The 20337-nt window shown below is 41.7% G+C and overlaps 1 protein-coding gene across 2 annotated transcripts in view; it reads right to left on the bottom strand.

Moving 5' to 3' along the window:
- LOC116399049 (receptor-type tyrosine-protein phosphatase gamma-like) overlaps nt 1–20337 on the bottom strand; it is a 540858-nt gene that overhangs the window by 88263 nt on the left and 432258 nt on the right. For both annotated transcript variants that reach the window (XM_031875879.1, XM_031875880.1), the window contains exon 8: nt 8871–9063. In XM_031875879.1, the coding sequence (XP_031731739.1) occupies nt 8871–9063 (193 nt within the window). The remainder of the gene's footprint in view (nt 1–8870; nt 9064–20337) is intronic.

The following is a 20337-nucleotide window of genomic DNA, read 5'->3' as shown; positions in this document are numbered from 1 at the left end:
AGTGCATCTCTGTCTCAGCCTCACCTGTCCCACAGTGACCACATATTGTGTTCTCTCTTGGTTGCAGGATGTTTAGCGTCTTCCTTTAGATGTCCAGTTTGTGGTCACTGAGCCTGTACTTGGTGAGGATCTGTCTCTGCTTTCTATCTCTGACAGTAGAGAGATATTCGGACTATTCATAATCTCTTTCTAGGGCCAGATAACATTCTAATCTACTTTGTCTTTTAGTTTCTTCTCTCCAGTGTTCCAGACCGGTTTCTTTACATGGCGTTATAATGTGTTATAATGTGCCATTCGTCAGAATATCTACATAAAAGGAATTCAAACACTCAACACCCATCACAAGATTAGTCTCTATGCAGATGATATATTGCTCTTCCTACAAAACCCCTACTCATCACTACAGGAAACTATTAAAGTCATAGAATCATTCTCCAATATCTCCGACTACTCCATTAACTGGAGTAAATCATCCATCCTTCCATTAGATAATAACAGTTGGGATGGGGCAGCCCATACACCACCTATCCCTTTTTGCACAGGTGCCATCACGTATTTGGGAATACATATTTCCCCCAGGCTGTCAGAGTTGTTCACACTCAACTTCACTCCATTACTTAAAACAATAAATGACGACCTCCTCCGCTGGATGAACCTACCATTATCACTCATGGGCAGAATAGCTACAGTTAAAATGACAATACTTCCTAAAATAAATTAGCTATTCACAATGATACCATCTCAACCCACTCACTCCTGGTTCAAATCACTTGACTCAATCATTACTCAATTCTACTGGAAAAATAAAACACCAAGAATTAAACTGGCCACTCTACAAAAAACAAAAACACAAGGACTTGAAGCTCCACATTTTTTTCACTACTCTCTAGCAAATCAACTTCAATACATTCTTAAATGGATCCACCCCAACCAATCAGACGACACATGGTTAGATATAGAACAGACAGTTTGTAAGGACATTCAGATTTCTGACCTACCATTTTTAAGCCAATCTATCAAACGCCATCCTTGTTTCAATATACTAACAATAGCAGAAACTCTGACAGCCTGGTGGAAATTCCACAAAATCACTAACATCACTTTTGCACCTTCACATTTTACTCCCATATGGAACAATCCTGATTTTCTAAGTCACAAGACACCTCTTAATCTCCACACATGGTCCGCTAAAGGCATCACTCATCTGAAACATATCTTCAATAATAACACCATGGTTTCATTCCCTCACTTGGTTCAGAAGTACGGCATCAGGAGCAATCAATTTTTGGAATATCTGCAACTCAAATCATCCATTCAATCCAAACTTAACACTAAGGCCACTAACCTAGAACTACCCCCCTCAACCTCAGAATTAATTAATATCCCCTCCTCAAAAAAGTTAATCTCAAAAATATGTAGAGTAATATCACAGTCTGACAAAACATCATCCATACCATCAAGAAAATGGGAATCAGACCTGTCCATCACTCCTGATGCTGATTTCTGGAATCAAGTTTGCAATAATATTATCCGGATAGCTATATTCACGCCACCTGGCACTGCACACCAGTTAATCACTTTTGGAAAGAAATAAGTGAGTCACTGTCTGTCTTCCTGGGCTGCCTCGTCCCATTATCCCCTTCACTGTGCCTACTAGGAGACATCTCAACAATAAATCTGAGCAAAACAAACCGCCGATTACTCCTCGCGGCCCTAACTATCACCAAGAAAACTATCCTCATGAACTGGAAATCAAGGAATAACACACATCACACACTGGAGAAACTTAAAGATAGAGTATATTTCAATGGAAATCTAACCTCGTCCATCATATACAATACAACAGAACACCACTCCATCTGGTCATCCCTCACTATGTTTCTGCAAACGTGACATCACCCATCCCATTAATATTAAAATTTGTATAGTATATATCTATTTTTTTTATATATTTATTGCTATTATTGATCTTTGTTTTGTTGTTTTTCTTGCCTGACAACCAATTGAAACCCACGTACATGCATACATGAACATCCATATGCACACATACTTTATTTTTTAATTATTATTATTATTATTTTTTTCCTTCCATCTCAAAAGGCTCAAGGACATTCCCACACACACACACGCACACACACACATATACACACACACTGACTATAGGATGTTTGCTAGCTTTTATCCCACTGTTCTTGTCATCCTCTTGTTGTTATGTCTATGTATTGTCTAATATTGTCTCTTGTCTTTCAATAAAAAAAATATTAAAAAATAAAAAAAATAATGTGTTTTACTCTGATTGGTGTTTGGAGAGCAGTGTTGTTGAGAGACTGGTCCCCGTGTGTCTGAGAGGAGGCAGTTAGTCTCAGCACCAGCTGACATAGGGGACTCTTCTCTGGGCTCAGCTCTTGGGTTTGGAGGGCTTTGGAGTGGAGGGTGTCTGGGGGGCTGGATTTAAGGTGATTGAAGAATGTGAGTGCTCTCTTTTGAATGTTAATGATCAGTGGGTATCTAGTTCTGCTCTACATGCATCTGTTGGTGTGTTTTTGTGTACGTGTAAAATGTATCTGCAAAATTCTGCGTGTAGAGATTCTGTGGGATGTTTGTCCCAGCGGGTATAACTGATGACTGAGTGGACCCCATACTTCACTACTATATAGTGCAATGGGCTGGATGACACTGCTAAATATTTTGAGCCAGATTTTAATTGGGATTTGAAAATTATAACATTTTCTCTTAATTGCATTTAGAGCTCTTCGAGCTTTTTCTTTTAGTGCATCCACTGCCATGTTGAAACTCCCTGATGCGGTTATGGTTATACCAAGGTAGGTATAACTCATACTATGTTCAATCATGTTATTATTTATGGTAAACTGGTATTTTATTTATTTTGGTATTTATTTCTCTCTCTCTCTCATACGGCTCTGAGAGGCTATTTGGAGGAGGAAAGGACATCTTTGGCCCTGCAGCATGTTGACCACAGTTGATGGATGACCGGGTCTTAATTGTGGGTCGGTCTGCGGGCCTTTGCAGTTGGAGGGATTGGGTGGAAATCAGTCATAGTACTATACAGGCCTGGCTGCGGTTACACAAACACAACAACTATAACTGCTGCTATAAGCACTATGCAAGGCAGTCATCCAATGAAGACGTTAGGAAGGAAGTGAAGAGGGGAAGGAAGATAGTTGCTTCAAACTGTGTACCAGTGTTGTGTCCCCAGGTATCAACACTTAGTGAATGAAATGTCAAGAATATTAGAAAAAACTCTGAAAATAAGAGCTAGGTTGTAGAAAGCAAATGTCTTCTGATGTGAATAATGTAAATGCTGCTCTATGAACCCGTTTAACACTAGACCTAATTTTAAGCCTCTGCTTGAAAATTGCATACCCTAACTACAAGGTCTATTTGAATAATTTTGGTGTTATAACAAAGGTAACACATGTGAGATTTGTTCAGATGTGTAAAATCAGTGTATACACGACAAATTCCTTGTAGGTGCAAACTTCCTTGGCAATAAACGGTTCTGATTCTGATTCTGATTCTGATGTTACTGGTTAAGAGTAAATGAAGATGGCACACAGCTCAAATTGAAAAGTTTCAGGTTCGCCTGAAAAAAAAGCACTTTTATTGATATTATTTCTTGAAATGAGGCAGTGGTTACCCTAAAGCACTCCCAAATCATAGCACATGTCAACAGTCACTATGCAAATGTTGACTTTGATAAAGTGAAGCATAAAAAACTAGAGAGGTTTTAGTATAGAGAGGTCAGGCGGGGTCAAGCTAAATTGTCATTTTGGAACCATCTGTTCCATTGTAATTTTATATGCTATATAACTATATATTTCACTTGTTTTATCACTAATAGTGTTCAATCGATCCAAATACAGCAGTTTGGCTTCATTTTGACAGCCTGGATCCTCTCTGAGCTGTGAAACATGGATCCATCCTCGTCTGACTGCTGTTTGCCTGTGTCTATGTGAGGCTATCCCAGCCTATGATTGGTCGATTTGAAATGAATGGGGTTAACGTAGGCTTGATTGACATAATCGTTAGCCAGTCAAAATCAAAACTGCGCCTCACCGAGCGTAAAAAACGATATGCCGAAAGTGAAATCCCTTCCCCCCCGGTCCCCTACGCTTGGTTGACCCCCCTTTCTTCAGGAAACAGTTCAGAAACACACAGGATATACGTCAGACACGTATTTGAATCGAAATAAGCGGGGATTTATCCGTTCTCTTCAAGAAAATCAGCTCAAGGTATTTATGATTATTAGCGGTGGAGCGGCTTGTTGTTGTGTTGCTTGTTGGCTGTATCTTTGTAATGGTTTCACGGAGAGAAATTCTGAAGATATCTCTGGATTCTGTGTCGAATTCTCTTGCTTTCCGATGTATTGGTTGTCCGTGTTAGCGTTTAGCTTTGTGTTCGTAGCTTTGTCCGGAGTGCGTAGCTCGCCGAGTCATGGCGAAAAATACGTGATATTGTGGTACATCTTCTAGTTGATCATATTAGTTTGTGTATAACTGTGTTTGCAGTGTGTAAAATGGCTTCCATGATATTTTTGCCCAGAATCTCTTCGTTAAGTGGGTATATAACATGTGTGTAACATTCATTATATTCGTTTCTGAAAAGTGCATTGTACGACACGCTCTTTGCTAAACTTCCTCCCTGGAACCCCAAATGGTCCTCGCTCGTTACCAGGAGGTTTATATCTATTCTCCGTCCAACTTTCTGCAGTACAACTCATCGCTGTGCTTTGCATCTATGGCACTGTTATTGTTTTATAGCAGGCAACCACTTGATGGCATGGAGGACTCTAAATGGAGTAGCACTCAGACTGCCACTTGCATTGCTCACTTGCTACTTGATACAGTACTTACAGTACAGTATCTTTTTGTAAAATTGTTGTTAGTGCACTTCTACATATTATGCAGGGACCTAATTCAGCTCTTGGACATCTTAACCTTGACCTAAAACAAAATAGACACAAACAAGTGTGCAGAACAATAAGCACATTCAGATTGCAAGGTTGTGTCACTACTTTTTCTAGTGAAGGCAATTTAAAATTTGTAAAGTTAAGTAAAAGATGAAATAAAAATTCAGCAAATGGGGAGCCCGAGGATGCTCAGCACCACAAGTGTAAGAGTGTGTATGTGTGAATGTGTGTCCATCTTTGCCACAGCTCTGCCCCTTCTCCCTGTCACTCTCTCACTCACCTCATCAGCTCATCACTCTCACCAGCTCACTCTGCTGCACCGACTATTTAGAGCCCAGTCTCTCACACACTCACTGCCAGATCGTTCTCAGCATTATGCCAGACTTTCCCGTTGCCGACCCTGCCTGTTTGGACTTCTCCGTCTTGCCGCTGCCCCGGTAAATGACTCAGCCTTCTGTCCATGACCACGAGATTCTGCCTCTGCTTCCTGTGGTTTCTGTCTGCCTTCTCCCCTGACGGCTTGGTGTTCCACCGAGTGGATTTCTACACGTGTGCAGATCCCAGACTGTTTGCCTGTGGTGTCTTCTGCCTGGATTAAAGTGTTGTTTCAACCTCCTCGTTTGGATCACCCTCCCGGTTCCTCAGTCTGTCTGCCCTGCCTTGTCCTGCCCAGTTCTCAACCTCACGTCCTTAAATGTCTCTGTTGTTCCCTGTCAAGTTTCCCTTTGTGTTCTCCTCACAATATAACCTTTTGTTTTCACTCTGCAATCCCTGGTCATGTTTGGGTCCACCACCACACCCCGTGACAGAACGATCTGGCCAAGAATTGACTCGGCAGACCATCGCTTGGTGCGCGCCGCATCCAGTCGGGTGGAGATATGAGGTTCTGCAGAAAGGTTGATCAAATGGAGTTACAAGTTTCTGTCAGAAGCTCTTTTTGATACTTTTCATTGATTAAATATTTGTAAAACCCACAGACGGACATAAAGGGTCACCAAACGCATTGACTCATCTCAAAAGATGCCAACATATGGAGATACATTTCTTTTTTTGCCTGACCGCGACAGTCTGCACAACAACTCTACGACATGTGTGCTTGGAATCTAATCTTTAGAGCATTATCTATCAGTTTCGATAACCATATTCAAAGTGCATTATTGTATAAGGGCAGAGGCTTTAGAAGGCCTTCATGAGACTTTAGGACCATGCTTGGAAGAACACGTAATGCTTTGTATCACTTCTCAGAAACAGTATAATTGTAAGGGCAAGGATACTAAGTGAAACTTTCATTATTTGGCATGTACTCGAACATCAATAAACATAACTTGCGCTCCGTCTCTGCTTATTTTTGACTCCATTAGAAGTGCTGTATGATGGTGTATCATTGAATTATCTTATCTTTTGAATTTCCTAACTTGTTATTTAATGTCGGCACTTAAGATACTTGAAAATGCAAATCGACCTACTTGTGGCATAAGTCCACAATTGCAACTCAAATTTCACAACAGTCCTTGTCAGACAACCTCCAATATTCATGCCATTACATATTTGTGCATGTAATTATAATTGTATGTTTATATGTAATTATAATTGCCCTCTTACAGTGCATTGCAGCTGTGCTTTCATGTCTCCCTACTCGTGTACTGCGAGGCTAGTCTGATATAGCCAGGCAGTCAGTCATTTAGAGACTTGAGAAGGGGAAGAGGTCACTTTATGCTTTTAAACTATTCATCTCTTTGCAAAAAGGTTTATTTTAAAGTGTTTTTGAAAAGGAAGCAAAGACGCCATGTGAGCAAAAGTCAAAAAGGCCAACACCTTGGACGAAATGTCTTCGCTTTTTTTTGTCAGCCGAGGAGTTTGAACCCCATCATCTGTTCACCTTTTGACTTTGACTGAGCTATCATAATCTATTTAAAGTGAAAAAAGTGACTAAAACTGTGGAAACAAGTTTGTTTGCTGTCTGACGGAGAGTCAGATGAAAAGATCAATATCAATTCAATCTGGGCCTTCAAAAGGTAGAAGTCTGAAGATTGGTGTGGTCCGAGCCAGGGCACCAAGAGAAGGGGGGAAGGGCCCATAGCCCCCCCCCCCCTCTTTACGCAGGTAGGGGCTGACAGATTACATTTTTTAAAACAGCAAAGATTGATAAAGTTGTCATTGAAACCAACAGTTATGAAATATACTTTGCACACTGCCAAGGTGGCCCGGAGGTGACTCAACACTTTGCCTCTTGGTTAGGAAACAACCACTGTTCCATTTTTCTACGCATCGCTGCACATGTTTACCAGCTAACATGATGTGAAAAAGACAGGTTGGTACTAAAAACAATCAGATCTGTCAGATTCCAGTCAGCATGTTACCCCCATGACAGGTGCTCTCTACTGGACACTCAGGTTAAACTGATAGTGGTCCTCTCATTTGCTTCAGAAAACAAGACGAGTGTTTTTCATTTTCCCAAAATGTTGGGTTGTAGTTTTAACAACAGCCACACACCACTCCTCTGTAAATGCATCTTCCCACCTCACTAAAGGTCTTTAGGGACACAACAGTAAATGAACCATCATTGCTGATTAGAAACAATCACTCGCATACATGCACAGATTTCCCTCCTAAGCCCACTCAGCTGTGGCTATGTTTCTGCAGCTCTGATTCTCCTCTTTTCTTTTCTCAGAGTCAGCCTTCCTCCTCCTCCTCCTCCTCCTCATCTGCCTCTTTGCATCTCCTCTGCCAGCCTTATAGATCTGCTAACAGTAAACATGTCCCACTGCAGCGCTCAAGGACATTCTGAATGAGTACGCAAGCACACTGTGCCACGAGAGCACACGCACACACACACACACACACACATATACAGTACGGTGCATGTGTATATGTGCCGGTGTGTGTGTTCACATCTAGGTGATGCTCCACCTTCCTAGTCGACCATATGGAAGTTTGTATGAAGGGAGGGAGGGGACATATCCTGCTAGGACAGTTGACACAGCACAGATGCTAGGCCACACGCGAGCACTTACAAATACAGAGAAAAACACACATACACACACTGCACACACTGCACACACATGCACACACTGCACAATGCGTGGTGTTGTTTGAGTGGTAATGAGGCAGGAGTGGGAGGACGGCTGGTGTGCCTCCCACTGCCTTATGCTAGGGGAGTTGCCCAGCTCGCTGGTGAAATGACAGAGAGCTCGGCCAGACCACACACACACACACACACACACACACACACACACACGAGGAGAGAACAATCTAGTTTCCTCTGGTCACATGAACAACACTGAATATCCCTCATTTATTAACATTAGGAGATGTCACTATCCAGGAATAATGTGAGAATACTGGAGCAGCTTAGAAAGAAACCAGGGGAAGTTTAGAGGTGCTGTAGATCAGTGAGTGGTGGAGGAAGTTCAACATATTTCAACACTCAAATAAAGTGAATAACTTGCAGTCTTAAAAGCAGTAATATAGTCTACGTAATATGCATTAGTTCAAGATATTATTTTTATAAAGATGTAACCTTGCTGTGTATGTTTCTTCCTCTAGAACTCAAAATATCAAATAAATCTACATTTCAAATTAAGAACATATAATTTGTCTAAAATTTCCTTCAATTCAGCACTTAAAAGATTCCCAACATGATCATGTTGTTATTGTTATCATAAAACTATTTAATGATTCATTCATAAGAACTAAATAATCATTTTAAATAGCTAGAGGCAGCAATATTTCAGATTTTAAACATTTAAACATTGACACGGTTGAGTGTCTCCTCCATCAGTGTATAGTTTGAAAAGTAAAAATATGGTTAAATAACTAGTAATTGTTAATAATTTAGATTAGTGTTGGTGCAGATGTGTCCACTGTCCAGAGGCTCTGTAAAGACACCACATTCTCTCTTAATTAGAAGATGTATGGTGATAAGTCTCAGCACCACTACCTTTAGACGCCTCCGTGCTATACGGCCCGCTGCCGCTGTCAGTTAAGTCGGGCAGCCAGGCGTCTTTGACTGCTGACTTGAAGAGGTGGCGGTTGTCCAAGCTCTGGATAGGCCTGAAGTTGCTGCGCAGATACTCCACTGACTTAACATGGTCCTGCTGCTCCGTGGTGAAGATCGAGTAGAAAGCCTCCAACTGGTACCGGTGGGGAGAGCGAGCATGGCAGAGACAGGGTTGGAGAGGAAGAGTGAACAGAAGCGGAGTTAGTGGCAGGCAGAACTCACATCCTGTGTGTCCATCAAACAGCAGTAAGAACTACTTTCACTCACTCTATAAAATATACAATATTTTGCATGCATGCAACGCAGACATCTAATTAAAATACAAGATAAGATTACATTTTAATGATCCCCTTGAGGAAACTGGGTCACTGCTGTAGCAAAGCAAAGGCTTTACAGAAAAATAATAATTCAGAGGAGAATATTCAAAACACATGACCAATAATCCCAACATATGAAGAACTCATTCAATATGTATTTATGCGTGAGTAGAAAATAAATGAGTAAATATAGTGAAGAATATCACTGGGACACTTTTGAAATAGTATACACAACATTACAATCATTCCAAACTATAAACAAAACAATATTTCACCAGCAGCATTGAGAATTCAAAATGTTGACGTTTATAGCTTTTTTTTTTTTGAAAGTGTTAATGAGAGGATGGATAGCAATCTCACAACTGTAGGTTAAATGTGCAAGAGCCAGGAAAGGATTAGCTTAGCTTAGCATACAGACTGGAAGCAGGGGGAACAGTTAGCTTGCTCTCTCTAAAGTTATCTGGAAATAAAAAGAAAATACAAAAATGGCTATTTGTGGTTTGAGGTAGAATTATGTAGGTGAACGCCAGCAAGGCACTGCTCCCTGCTTTTGTTTGCCAATATACCGTTTGTGTAACAAATTACATGCTAAGTGTTATGTGCAGCTGCTTTTGTACAGTTTAGAACTTTTCCCAGATTTCAGTTTTCCTGCTAAGCTAAGCTAAGCTAAGTGTTGTACTATTCTTTAAAAAAAAGTGCATCTGTCAAGTCCAAAATTTGACATAATGTGAAGATAAAACAAAACACAATAAAAACTTTGACAGGTTAAAACCAGTTAAAGCCAATGTCTCTCCCATGATCGGAACCCAGAAACATATCAGCAATAAAGTCTATGTCATTGTAGAAGTTCAGTAAAAGCAGAATGGAATGACATATGGATAGAACAAAGACACAGAGATTCATATTGAACTGGTCATTAAACACAGTAAAATACGAAAATCGAACAATCTAATAAGGTGCATTTTTGCATATTCAGATAATTCAGAAAATTCTAATAAGCAGCTTCCAAAAGAAGTCACTTTTCCAGGCTTTAAACCAGACAATTCAATCACAGGGAAGAGGAAAAGTCGACTCCCTGATCCAGACTGGGGGAGAAGTGGCCCTGAGGGTTTCCAACCAAAAGCTCTCTCACCAGAGGAGATGTTTGAATTTGTCAACTGCCAACCCTTCACCCAGACCTGTTACTTCAAAAGCATGAACTTTCAGTGAGTGGCCTGCATCTCTGAAGTGCTGTCCCTGGGGATAATTGCGATTTTGGAGTTCTGATTGCATATTCATGTTCTGCCAGTCTGTGGCATAAAGCAACCACAGACACACTCCAAATGGCCTTACAAATAGTTTTGGAGTTGGCCAAGTCCTTGAAATAGTCAGTGTTTTGATAAACACATTGAAATAAAGAGTTGTGACAAGTAATGTTGTCACATTATTTGCCGAAACGGCATCTGAAAGAGCCCATGCCAAGGTAGTCAAAAAAGCTAAATCTAGTTGCCAAACTCATGACAGACGAGTAATGAATGGTAAATCAGAGGTACCAAGGTACACTGGTTTGATTCTTGGTGCCAACTGTGGCCCAACTTCATGTGCTGCTAAAACTGGCCCAACAACCCCAAAACCTGCTCAAATCGAGCAACGATGTATGGGCCAAAGCTGTTTGACATTGTGTCACACCCGGCTGGATTTGGCTGACTGGTTTGGGAGACTATAGGAGGTACTTCTGGAAGGACGTTTGTGGCTACAAGAAGCAATTTGTACACTGTATTTGCTGTGATTGGTTAAACGGTTCCCAAAGTAGTTTTAATACGTATTTAGCTGCCTTGTTCATCAAGCTGTGGACATTTTGTACTGCTTTGGGTTGATATTGAAGTTGGCCTCTTCTTGCATGTTGCCATTTGTCAAATGCATGCTGTGTGGCAAGACGTGCAACCAGACATGGATTTGCACTGTGTGACTGAAGTGTCATCTTTCTGTCTGTGTTGGCAGATGGATACTCTGTACAATGTGTTTGGAAGCAATGCACACAGACAAACAGCTTGTGTGCAAGCAAGTGTTGGAGAAGGGAAGTTGAGAGGCAGATTCAGTCTCACTAAGGTAAATGTCTCAGTGAGGATATCTCTGAGCACAGCAGATTGTCCTGTACAACAATCTGGTGCTCTGAAATAGAAACAAAAAAACAGAAACTCAGCCACAGCAAAATAAGGTGAATGAATTTTGAAGGGATTGTCCTTAACTTATTATTGTAAATTGTACTTCAGAAGTGACTCTCCTCAAACCTCAGGTTTGCCTGCTTACCTGGGACAAGTGAAACACTATCTCAGGCTAGTAAATCACCAACATTCGGGCAAAGAATGAAAGCCGATGATGTAAATAGCTAAGGAGTGAGCCATCTTGTTTCCTTCTCATCTCTGTTGAGAGTTGCACATGCTCAGTACCGATCGGGCAGAAAATGGCAGCAGGTAAAGATGTTTATGAGCTTCAGCGAGCATTTCAATGATCCTGGAAAGAGGAGTTTAGTTGGGTAGTTCAGAGGATATGGTCGAGCTCCAGATTCATTTACTTAAATACAGAATAAACATGATGACTAACTTTAGTCTTTTTTGTCATTTGATAACAGTTAAGAAATTCAGAAATTTGCACAATTGAAATATAATAAGTAGATATCTGACCCACTTGGGCAAGTGAAAAAAATAAAGCATTCCTGTTGAACCCTGTGACATACTAACTATTACCACTGCTGTGGAAAAAGAAAGAATGAACCAAAGACCAAAGCAGAGAATTACAAACAAATGAAGAAGATTGATGAAGTAAAAAGACTGCTAACAGCCTTTAAAGAAAATGCTAATTCAACTTTGCAATCTCAAAGTGTTGAATGAAACACAGCGTTTAGATTGAAATGCTAAATCACTTCCCTCAGTGGCTCTAGCAGTTTTACTCTGATTCAAACCATTAATATCCACATCACAATATGATGCAATGTGGACAGTAGGTGAGATATCCTGCTTTGGAACAAAGCCTGATGCCTGGATAAGCCGACGATCCTCCCCATTCTTAGGCCCCACCTACTGGGAGGGAAAAATAACAGCAGAGGAGGAAGGCAGACAGTTTTTTTTGGATGAGCACACCCCCATCCCCCAAGCTCTCGCAAAACAAATGTAAAACGCCCATAAAACATTGGCCTGCCAGCGTTGGTGACCAGCTTTAGGGGTGACTTTCGGAAATGATGAAAGTCAAATCTGAGCGTGAAAGCAAAGGATTAATAAGAAAAAGCCAGAGTGTGATTCCACTGTTGCCTGAGCCGTGGTAAACCCTCAGGGTTAACAAAGGGTGGACAAAGACTGGAGATGGAGGGAACGGGGCACAACTGCAGCAATAGACACAGATCCATGCCTGCTCCTTTGTGTAAGGCTTTCTACGAGTAGCTTTGTTGTGAACTGCTGATTTATCTTTAGTCCTTTCTGCCTTCTTTAGATAGCAGGTTACATTTCCCATCATGCCTTTGTAAAGCTGGAAACACGCAGGGATTTCTTTTATGCTTTTAATTGAAGGAGGGGGGACTTTAGTTCCTCGTCGGGAACGGCTGTCTGACGGCAAGGTAGAGAAGGAAAAGAATTCTAAATACAGCGTACACTTAAACTGATATTGATTCTGTTAGGAGTCTAAATGAGGTTTGGCTGCTGTACCCGTCCTTAGCAGTACATTGCTTTGCTCCCGTGCTGGTAATACTGTCTGTTTCTACAAACCAGGGGGGAGCTGACAGCCATGTAGGCAATACCTCATACAAACTCACTTCAAAATATCTGACCTTTCCCTCTAAGGATGGAGAAAGTCCTCAGGTCAGGAGGGACTATGAGTAATGCCTGTGCAACGGCCTAAAAAGTTTGCTAAAGCAAACTCAAAGTGTGAAATCAGCAGTGCCTCTAAATGTGTGTGAGATTAGGAGCATATTTTCTCAGAATGCTCACAACTGTTTGGCCCCACTGTTTGTTGACTCGCGCTGCAGACATCATTACTGTGTGTTGGTGTATGTGTGAGTGAATGATTACTATTAATGGCTTGCCTCCAATCTGTGTTTCTCCTCACACAGTGGACTGCAATAGTACACGAGGCTGAGAGCCGTCAGCCCTTCCTCCGGCTCTGGATCAAACACAGACAGCACTGGTATACGCACTACAGTGCAGCCTGACACCAGGCCATGCTGTAACTCCCACCTTCACATCGGCCTCCAATCGCCATCAGAGCACAAAGCCGTGGTCACAGCAGAGCGAGAGTCCTCTGACAGCATAGGCAGATCACAAGCAGCTTGTATTTGTTGCTATGGGTAACACATAATGCATCAAACAGGGACAGCAGTTTGTCTCTGCATTGATGCAACACTGACACACTAAGGCTTGTGCTCATGTCTTCTAAAGCCATGCTAATATTAGAAACTGTATTTGCATGTCTTTAGATAAAATATATATATATTATGTATTTAACATGTTGATGTGCTCCCGTGGCTTGTGACAGACGTATTTGAAAAATCTATAGATCAATGTTGTGGGGAGACTCACTCCAGCATCAGGTGGAAATTGTAGGAAATTCTGCAGAAAAGGGCAGATACAGGCTTGAATAACCTTTCTGCCCAGACCTCTACTCACCATGGTATCTAGTTGGTACTGATCTGGTGATTTGACATCCAGGCAACCGAATGGCAAACCCCTAACTCACTAATTACTCTCAGCATTGCTCGTATTCTGGGCTCCTTCTCTGATGATTGGGTGGGTTGGGATCACTGGACCTAGGCAAGGGCTTAGATAGTCAGCTAACCGAGGTGTACATTTGACTTGTGTAGCAATTATCTCCTGTTGTGTCCACAACTTCAACAAGAAGAAGTCTGCCTCAGTCTAGCTTTTCAAACTCTGCCTCTCTGTTCTTCTCTTCAGGCACATTTTCACTTCCCCAGCTCCCTGCATTGCCCTTCTCCATCCATCCACCAGATGCCCTCCGACCTTTGCTGCCCACCTGCTCACCTGTTTCCGCAGGCAGACGGGGAAACCGGGAACAGAACGAGCCAAACGGGCGGGTAGATTGGCAGGTGCACTGAATAAACTGATTAGGTGAGTGAGAGATGGAAAAACAGTATATTGGTGGCAGAGCTGTGACAAATAGGGTAATATTAGTAAAAAATAAATTCAAGCTTTCAACTTGCATAGGTTGTAGAGGTGTAACTATGTGTGTTCATCTTAAACAACTTGGTACAGGATGTAGGGCTTAGAATAAGTGACCGATCTTCACTTCAGTACGCATTAGGCTGTTTTGACCGAGCCTGATGCAGTCTAGTTGGGTCGACATCTTCGAATGTGTGCGAGATAACTTCTAAAGGGCTAAAGCTTTGGCAGTTGGGCAGTTGTTGTTCTCTAGCGTCGTTTCACTTGAGTCACGTGTGGTAGTCACATATACGTAGTTAAGATAACATCAACCACACTCTATTCCTAACCCTAGGTAAGTGGGTAAGTGCTTTGTTGCCTAACTTAACTTCCTGTGGAGTTTTGTTTTAAAGGGGCAGGTAGAGCATCCTGCCAGTGATATAGCTGCCTGACCTGATGCAGCGGTGTGAGAGTGGGTTTGAGCTTTGCTAACATTTATTGACGTTCCTTCACATCTGCATCAGTCCGTCTCTTTGTCCTCGTAAACAGGCTGCAGTTATACTGGAGTGATCCCTGGAAGTGGATCAGTTCAGAGAGTTTGACTGAGTATAAACTGATCTGAGATGACATGAACGTGAAACGCTTCAACCGCACGACTAGGTCTCACAGTTCATTGATGTTCATTTTACATAAAGTGTATTACACGCACAGAGGGCAATGGACAATGTTCTTATTTCCTTTTATATCCTAGAATATGCAGACTAGAGCCTCACTGGCCATATGTCAGCATTGGAGTACTGTAATCTTTCTAATAATAAGTATGGCCAGAGAGCCACCTGTTAATGTTAATGTTCACATGTTTATCAATAAATGAGAAAAAGAGCGCATACTGGATGGTGGAATGTGTACAGTTACACTCCTATGATGTTGATGATATCCAGTGTTTCAACTGCATTCAATGACTAACTCAATGTGTAACTAGGACCTGCTTCACATTGGAATTTAGTCATTAAGATGCTCTTCAAATAAAAGTTAAATGTATCTTTAATGTCAAAAAACATTGTTTTGTTTAGCCCTGATTTATTATAGATGTACAAATGTATATAAGCATGAAAATAACCAAAAGAACGCTAACTGAGGAGCTATTTTGCAATCTAACAGTGCTCAATCTTCTGACAGACCTCGAGGAGAAAAAGAAACCCATATGGCTGCATCTTAGCTGCTTTCTGGAAATGTTGGCACATTTGCACACAATGCCAGATGGGAAATTATAAAAAATTCCCACATGTCCCACTTGGAATTGCTACTAGGAGGCTGATCTCAGCAGTACTTCCCAGTTGGCAGCTCATATTCAGGGTGAATGCAACGTGAGACCAGCGCGGCATAAGCCATCTTAGGCTGGTAACATCTGAGAAGCAGTCTTCCTCTCTCCCACACTCACTCCCACACTCTCTCTCACACACACACACACACACTCCCACACTCTCTCTCTCACACACACACACACACACACACACACACACACGTGAGACGCACAAATACAAGTGTGGCAAGTCCACATGACTGTTTGAAAGGAAGGCATTTTGGGTGAGTTGTGTAAGAACCTGAGCATCGATCCACTCTAAAAGCAGGCCCAAAGCAACGGCTGTCACTCCCGCTGACCTACTTCAACTACCATCCAAAACAAAAGACTAGCAGAGAGAGTGGAGAGAAATGAAATACAAAGAGGCAGAGAGACAATAACTGGAGTCACCATCTGTGTTAATTCTCTTCCCAACCTCCTTTTATCTTCCTCCATAATGTTTTCTCTGGAGAGTCGCACAGCAAAACAAAGTAGGGAAAGAAAAGGACTTCAAAAGAGGCTTTTAAACATGTTGAGATAGACTGGATAATGGTCAGGAAGGATGGATGATGCCCCCATCGCTTGCTTCCTTGTTGACTCATTGTTGATTCATATTCCGTTGGTCTTCCTTCCACATCATTTCCTATGTGCTTTTTATCCTTTGCTTTTTTTATAATGGTTAGGTGACGTAAATGTATTTTGTGAGGTCACAGTGACTTTTGACCACCAAGTTCTACTCAGTTCATCCTTGAGTCCAGGTTGAAGTTTGTGCCAAAAAGAAATTCCCTGCAGGCGTTTCTGAGATACCGTGTTCAGGAGAATGGACCAGACGTACGTACAGACATAGAAACAGACGGACGGGTAACCGCAAAACATAATGAGGTCAAAGTTGGATTAAAAACAACTATCAAATAATACCACACGTTACACTCTGTATCACATGGATCTAACCAGCAGACTATGATCTGCAGAGCCACCATGACTGCTAGGAAACAGGCCTCGCAGACACCACCACAAGGAGGAAACCTCGGTGTCATTTTACATTCTGACCTCAATCATTTGTGCAACACAGCAAAGGGGAGACCTCTACTGAGCCAGAGCGATGCAGAGCAGCGTGTTCATTCTTTGACCACTGTAACGCTACACAGCATTCAGAATGCTGCTGCCAGTGTTTAACAAATCTAAAATGAGTGATCATGCAGCACCTGTTTTACACAACCTACACTGACTACCTGTATCTGTTAGAATTGATTTTACACTCCTTGTGTTAGTGTTAGTCTGTTAGTAAGGCACTAAACATCCTAACATCCTTTTATATCACAGACCGCCTGCTGTTTCATGCTGCTCTAAGGACCCTAAGATCCACATGCTGCTTCATTTACTGTTGCCAGATTAACCTTTGGGGATGCTCCTTTTAGCCACTACATCCTAAAAATATGGAACTCAAAACAGATCTCTTTAATATTGCTTTCAACTAGCAGATGTCGCTTTTTAGTCTTTCATGATTTTTTTTGTAATTTTTAGATAAACTAAACTCATTTTATGTTTGTTTTTTAAACGTGTGTATTTGTTATTTATTGCTTTCATGAAAGGTGCTCTATACATAAAGTTCCTTCATAGTTCCACAAGGCAGCGCTTTCATACCATTGATTGCGTTTACTGTGGAGACGAGACTTTATTTCCCTGAGTTTAGCTTCTAAGGCAGAGCCTCCTCCTCTCAGGCAACACATGCACCACCCTAAAGCTGAGGATGTTGTCTCAAGGATCAACTCTGAGAAACAAATCTTGCTCTGTGTGTCATTCCGTGAAGCTGGATTTTTCCTCAAATCTACTACGACAGTGGCTATGGAGATGCTGATTGGTCAGCTGAGGCTGCATGTGTTGTGTCATGCCTGTGGAGGCTGACGAACAATAGGCAAGATGAAGTGACTCTAAAGAATCGGCTCCTTTTCAGTAAAACACATCTAAAGAAGCTACTTCCAGCAGAAACCTAAGCACACGGTACTAAAGTACTGAAGTGCATTGAGGGGAGTTGCAGCATGCTCTCTTCATCTCTGTCTTTCTCTTTGTTTCCTTTGTAATCCACCACTGGTTTACCCAGAAAACCCTGACTTCTGCACCTGTCCTCGTGATGGGCCTCGACAGAGAGTAACTCAACAGGTGTTGGCTCTGTCCTAATTCAGGCTCTGCCTCCTTTGAAGGACCTGAGCCATAGAGGCGGGTCCATAATAGGACTGACAGCTCAGCTGAACTTGCACCTCCTTTGAGACGGTCTGTCCACAAAGTCCACATTCAGGTGCTTTTCATCTTTCACAGTTTACCGGCAGTAATTTGTCCTCCTATGTGCAAGATGGCTCGGAACATTTTCAATGTAAACAGCATGATAAAGTCTGCTAACAAACCTGGTCCGACCATCGCCGCTCTCAACTAAATCAGATCCAATTGAGATGAAGTTATGTTTAGCCATATTCTATTCCTCAAATGAACAACCTCATCAGCCTAACATTGTTATAGTTGCTGGATTCATTTGCACCAAGGACTACTCAGTCCTGTGGTGTGCCCCTAACTCTCCTGTTTGTTTGTAGTTCTAGACTGCTGAGGATATGTACACATTTGGTTAGGCTGCAGAATGTGGGAAAACAGTTTAACGTCCTTAGATAGTGCTGAATAAATAGCATATAGAAAGGAATGATGTATCTGTTACCTGACTGAGCCACATCTATCTCTTAGAAATTAAAATACAGCTTCAGAAAGAATAAATACAAGCTGTCTTCAGCAGCTGAACAAAGAATTAATGCTGAGAAAACATGTAGCAAGTATGAAATGTGTTGTTGTCAGATGATGTCTGCTTTGATCACTATAAACTCAGAGAACCATGACTGACAGACCTGGCAACCTCTGTCAGTGTTCTCAGTGGGAGTGTTCTTTCATTTACATGAATTCTTGACTTTTTGCTCTGAAACTCAGATTGAGTTTAGCTGCGTTCTGTTTGTCTGCTTATCCTTGCCATGTGTATTATACTAGACTAAAGTCTGGGAATGAGGAATGGATTTCATTTCTTGGGTCAGAGAAAACTTTGTTTTCCACAAAGTAACAGTGTGCAGGCGAGGGTTTATGTCAGTGGTGCTTGTGTGGGCATCGTATTGATGTAAGCTATTCTGTTATGTTATGTTGTTACGAGAGTGTGTGGCGCTTCAGCTGGAGACCTTAAGATTATTAAATCCTACAAAGTCTAGACACCTCACTTGTCAGACTCTTTCCACTGACACACAGATATGTTTTAGTCTGGCAGCAACCAGAGAGGAGCTCGTACGGATCGACTGAGGACAACACACTGCACGAGGGCTAGACTGTGGTTAGAGCAGCACTGTGGTCAACCCCTAGAACTGTGCCACAAGTTACCACATAAACTCTGTCATGTCCCTATACAACAGACATACATGTTAATCAAATACACGGCTTTCTTGCAGATTCACGCTGCTGATGGCACAGGAAAGAGAAAGGAACTGGAGGAAAATGTAGAAGCTGAGCTGGGGAATAAGATGGAAACAGAGCAGTCTGGTTCCCGACTCATCAGTCTTTACAACATCTCCTAACTGCTGCTTTACATTGATCTGCTCTTATGACTTCTCCACTGCTGCTCTGAAGCAAACACCTTTGGCTTTATAAGGGGATGAGTCTGCCAAGTGTTCTTTAGACTGGGTAAGGAAGATGTTTTTACAAACACTGGATATGCTGTTCTGTTTAGAAGGACAACTCATATCTCAGTCTGCATGTTTGCAGATGCTTCTGCATGAAAATGTTTTTAGTTATTCAAATAAAAAAAGAAAGAAATCCACAGTCATTCTCATGAAATGTTGTGGCCTTCCTATTCCTAAACACATTATATACAAGAGAATAACAAATGTTGGACTTAATGGCAGATCTCCTGTGTTTGTATACAGTAATTATGTAGCGCAGGGGTTCGTGAAAGATCACACACATAACATATTTTCTCATTTAGTTTTGGGGCTTACTTGTCTCTAATAAAGCCTGCTTCAGATAAAGGCCTGGTGCACTCTACAGCTGAGGGAATTCATTGAGAATTTACGGTAATTAAGTTATTTTTCTGTGACAGTCTGTTTTTTGAAAAACTAGGTTAGCATAGCCACAGTCTGACTGCATCTATGCAATCACATTCATTTAAGCACATTACTTAACTACTGTATCTAAATACCTGCTACAGAACTTGAAAATATCTGGGCCCCTTTGATTTTCTTTAAAATTCCATTTCCATCCATTTTCCACCGGTTGTCCGGGGTCGGGTCGCGGTGGCAGCAGGTCAAGCAGGCCGACCCAGACCTCCCTCTCACCGGCAACATGTTCCAGCTCATTCTGGGGGATCCCGAGGCGTTCCCAGGCTTATGCCAGGGTGCTGGAAAGGAGGCTCCGACCGCTTGTCGAACCTCAGATACAAGAGGAGCAATGCGGATTCTTTAAAATTGTGACTGATATTCGGGCTATGGATCAAATGATTGGGCGAAGAAAGTTTTCTTTCTTTTGTGACTATAGTTATAATATATATATGTTTTTTGCGAGCTGCTCAAGAGCCTCATGCAGGAAACAATATATATATATATATATAT

The sequence above is a fragment of the Anarrhichthys ocellatus genome, unplaced genomic scaffold (genome assembly GCF_004355925.1).
Source record: "Anarrhichthys ocellatus isolate YVR2014 unplaced genomic scaffold, GSC_Weel_1.0 scaffold99, whole genome shotgun sequence".
NCBI lineage: Eukaryota > Metazoa > Chordata > Actinopteri > Perciformes > Anarhichadidae > Anarrhichthys > Anarrhichthys ocellatus.
This window is presented reverse-complemented; position numbering and strand designations above follow the sequence as displayed.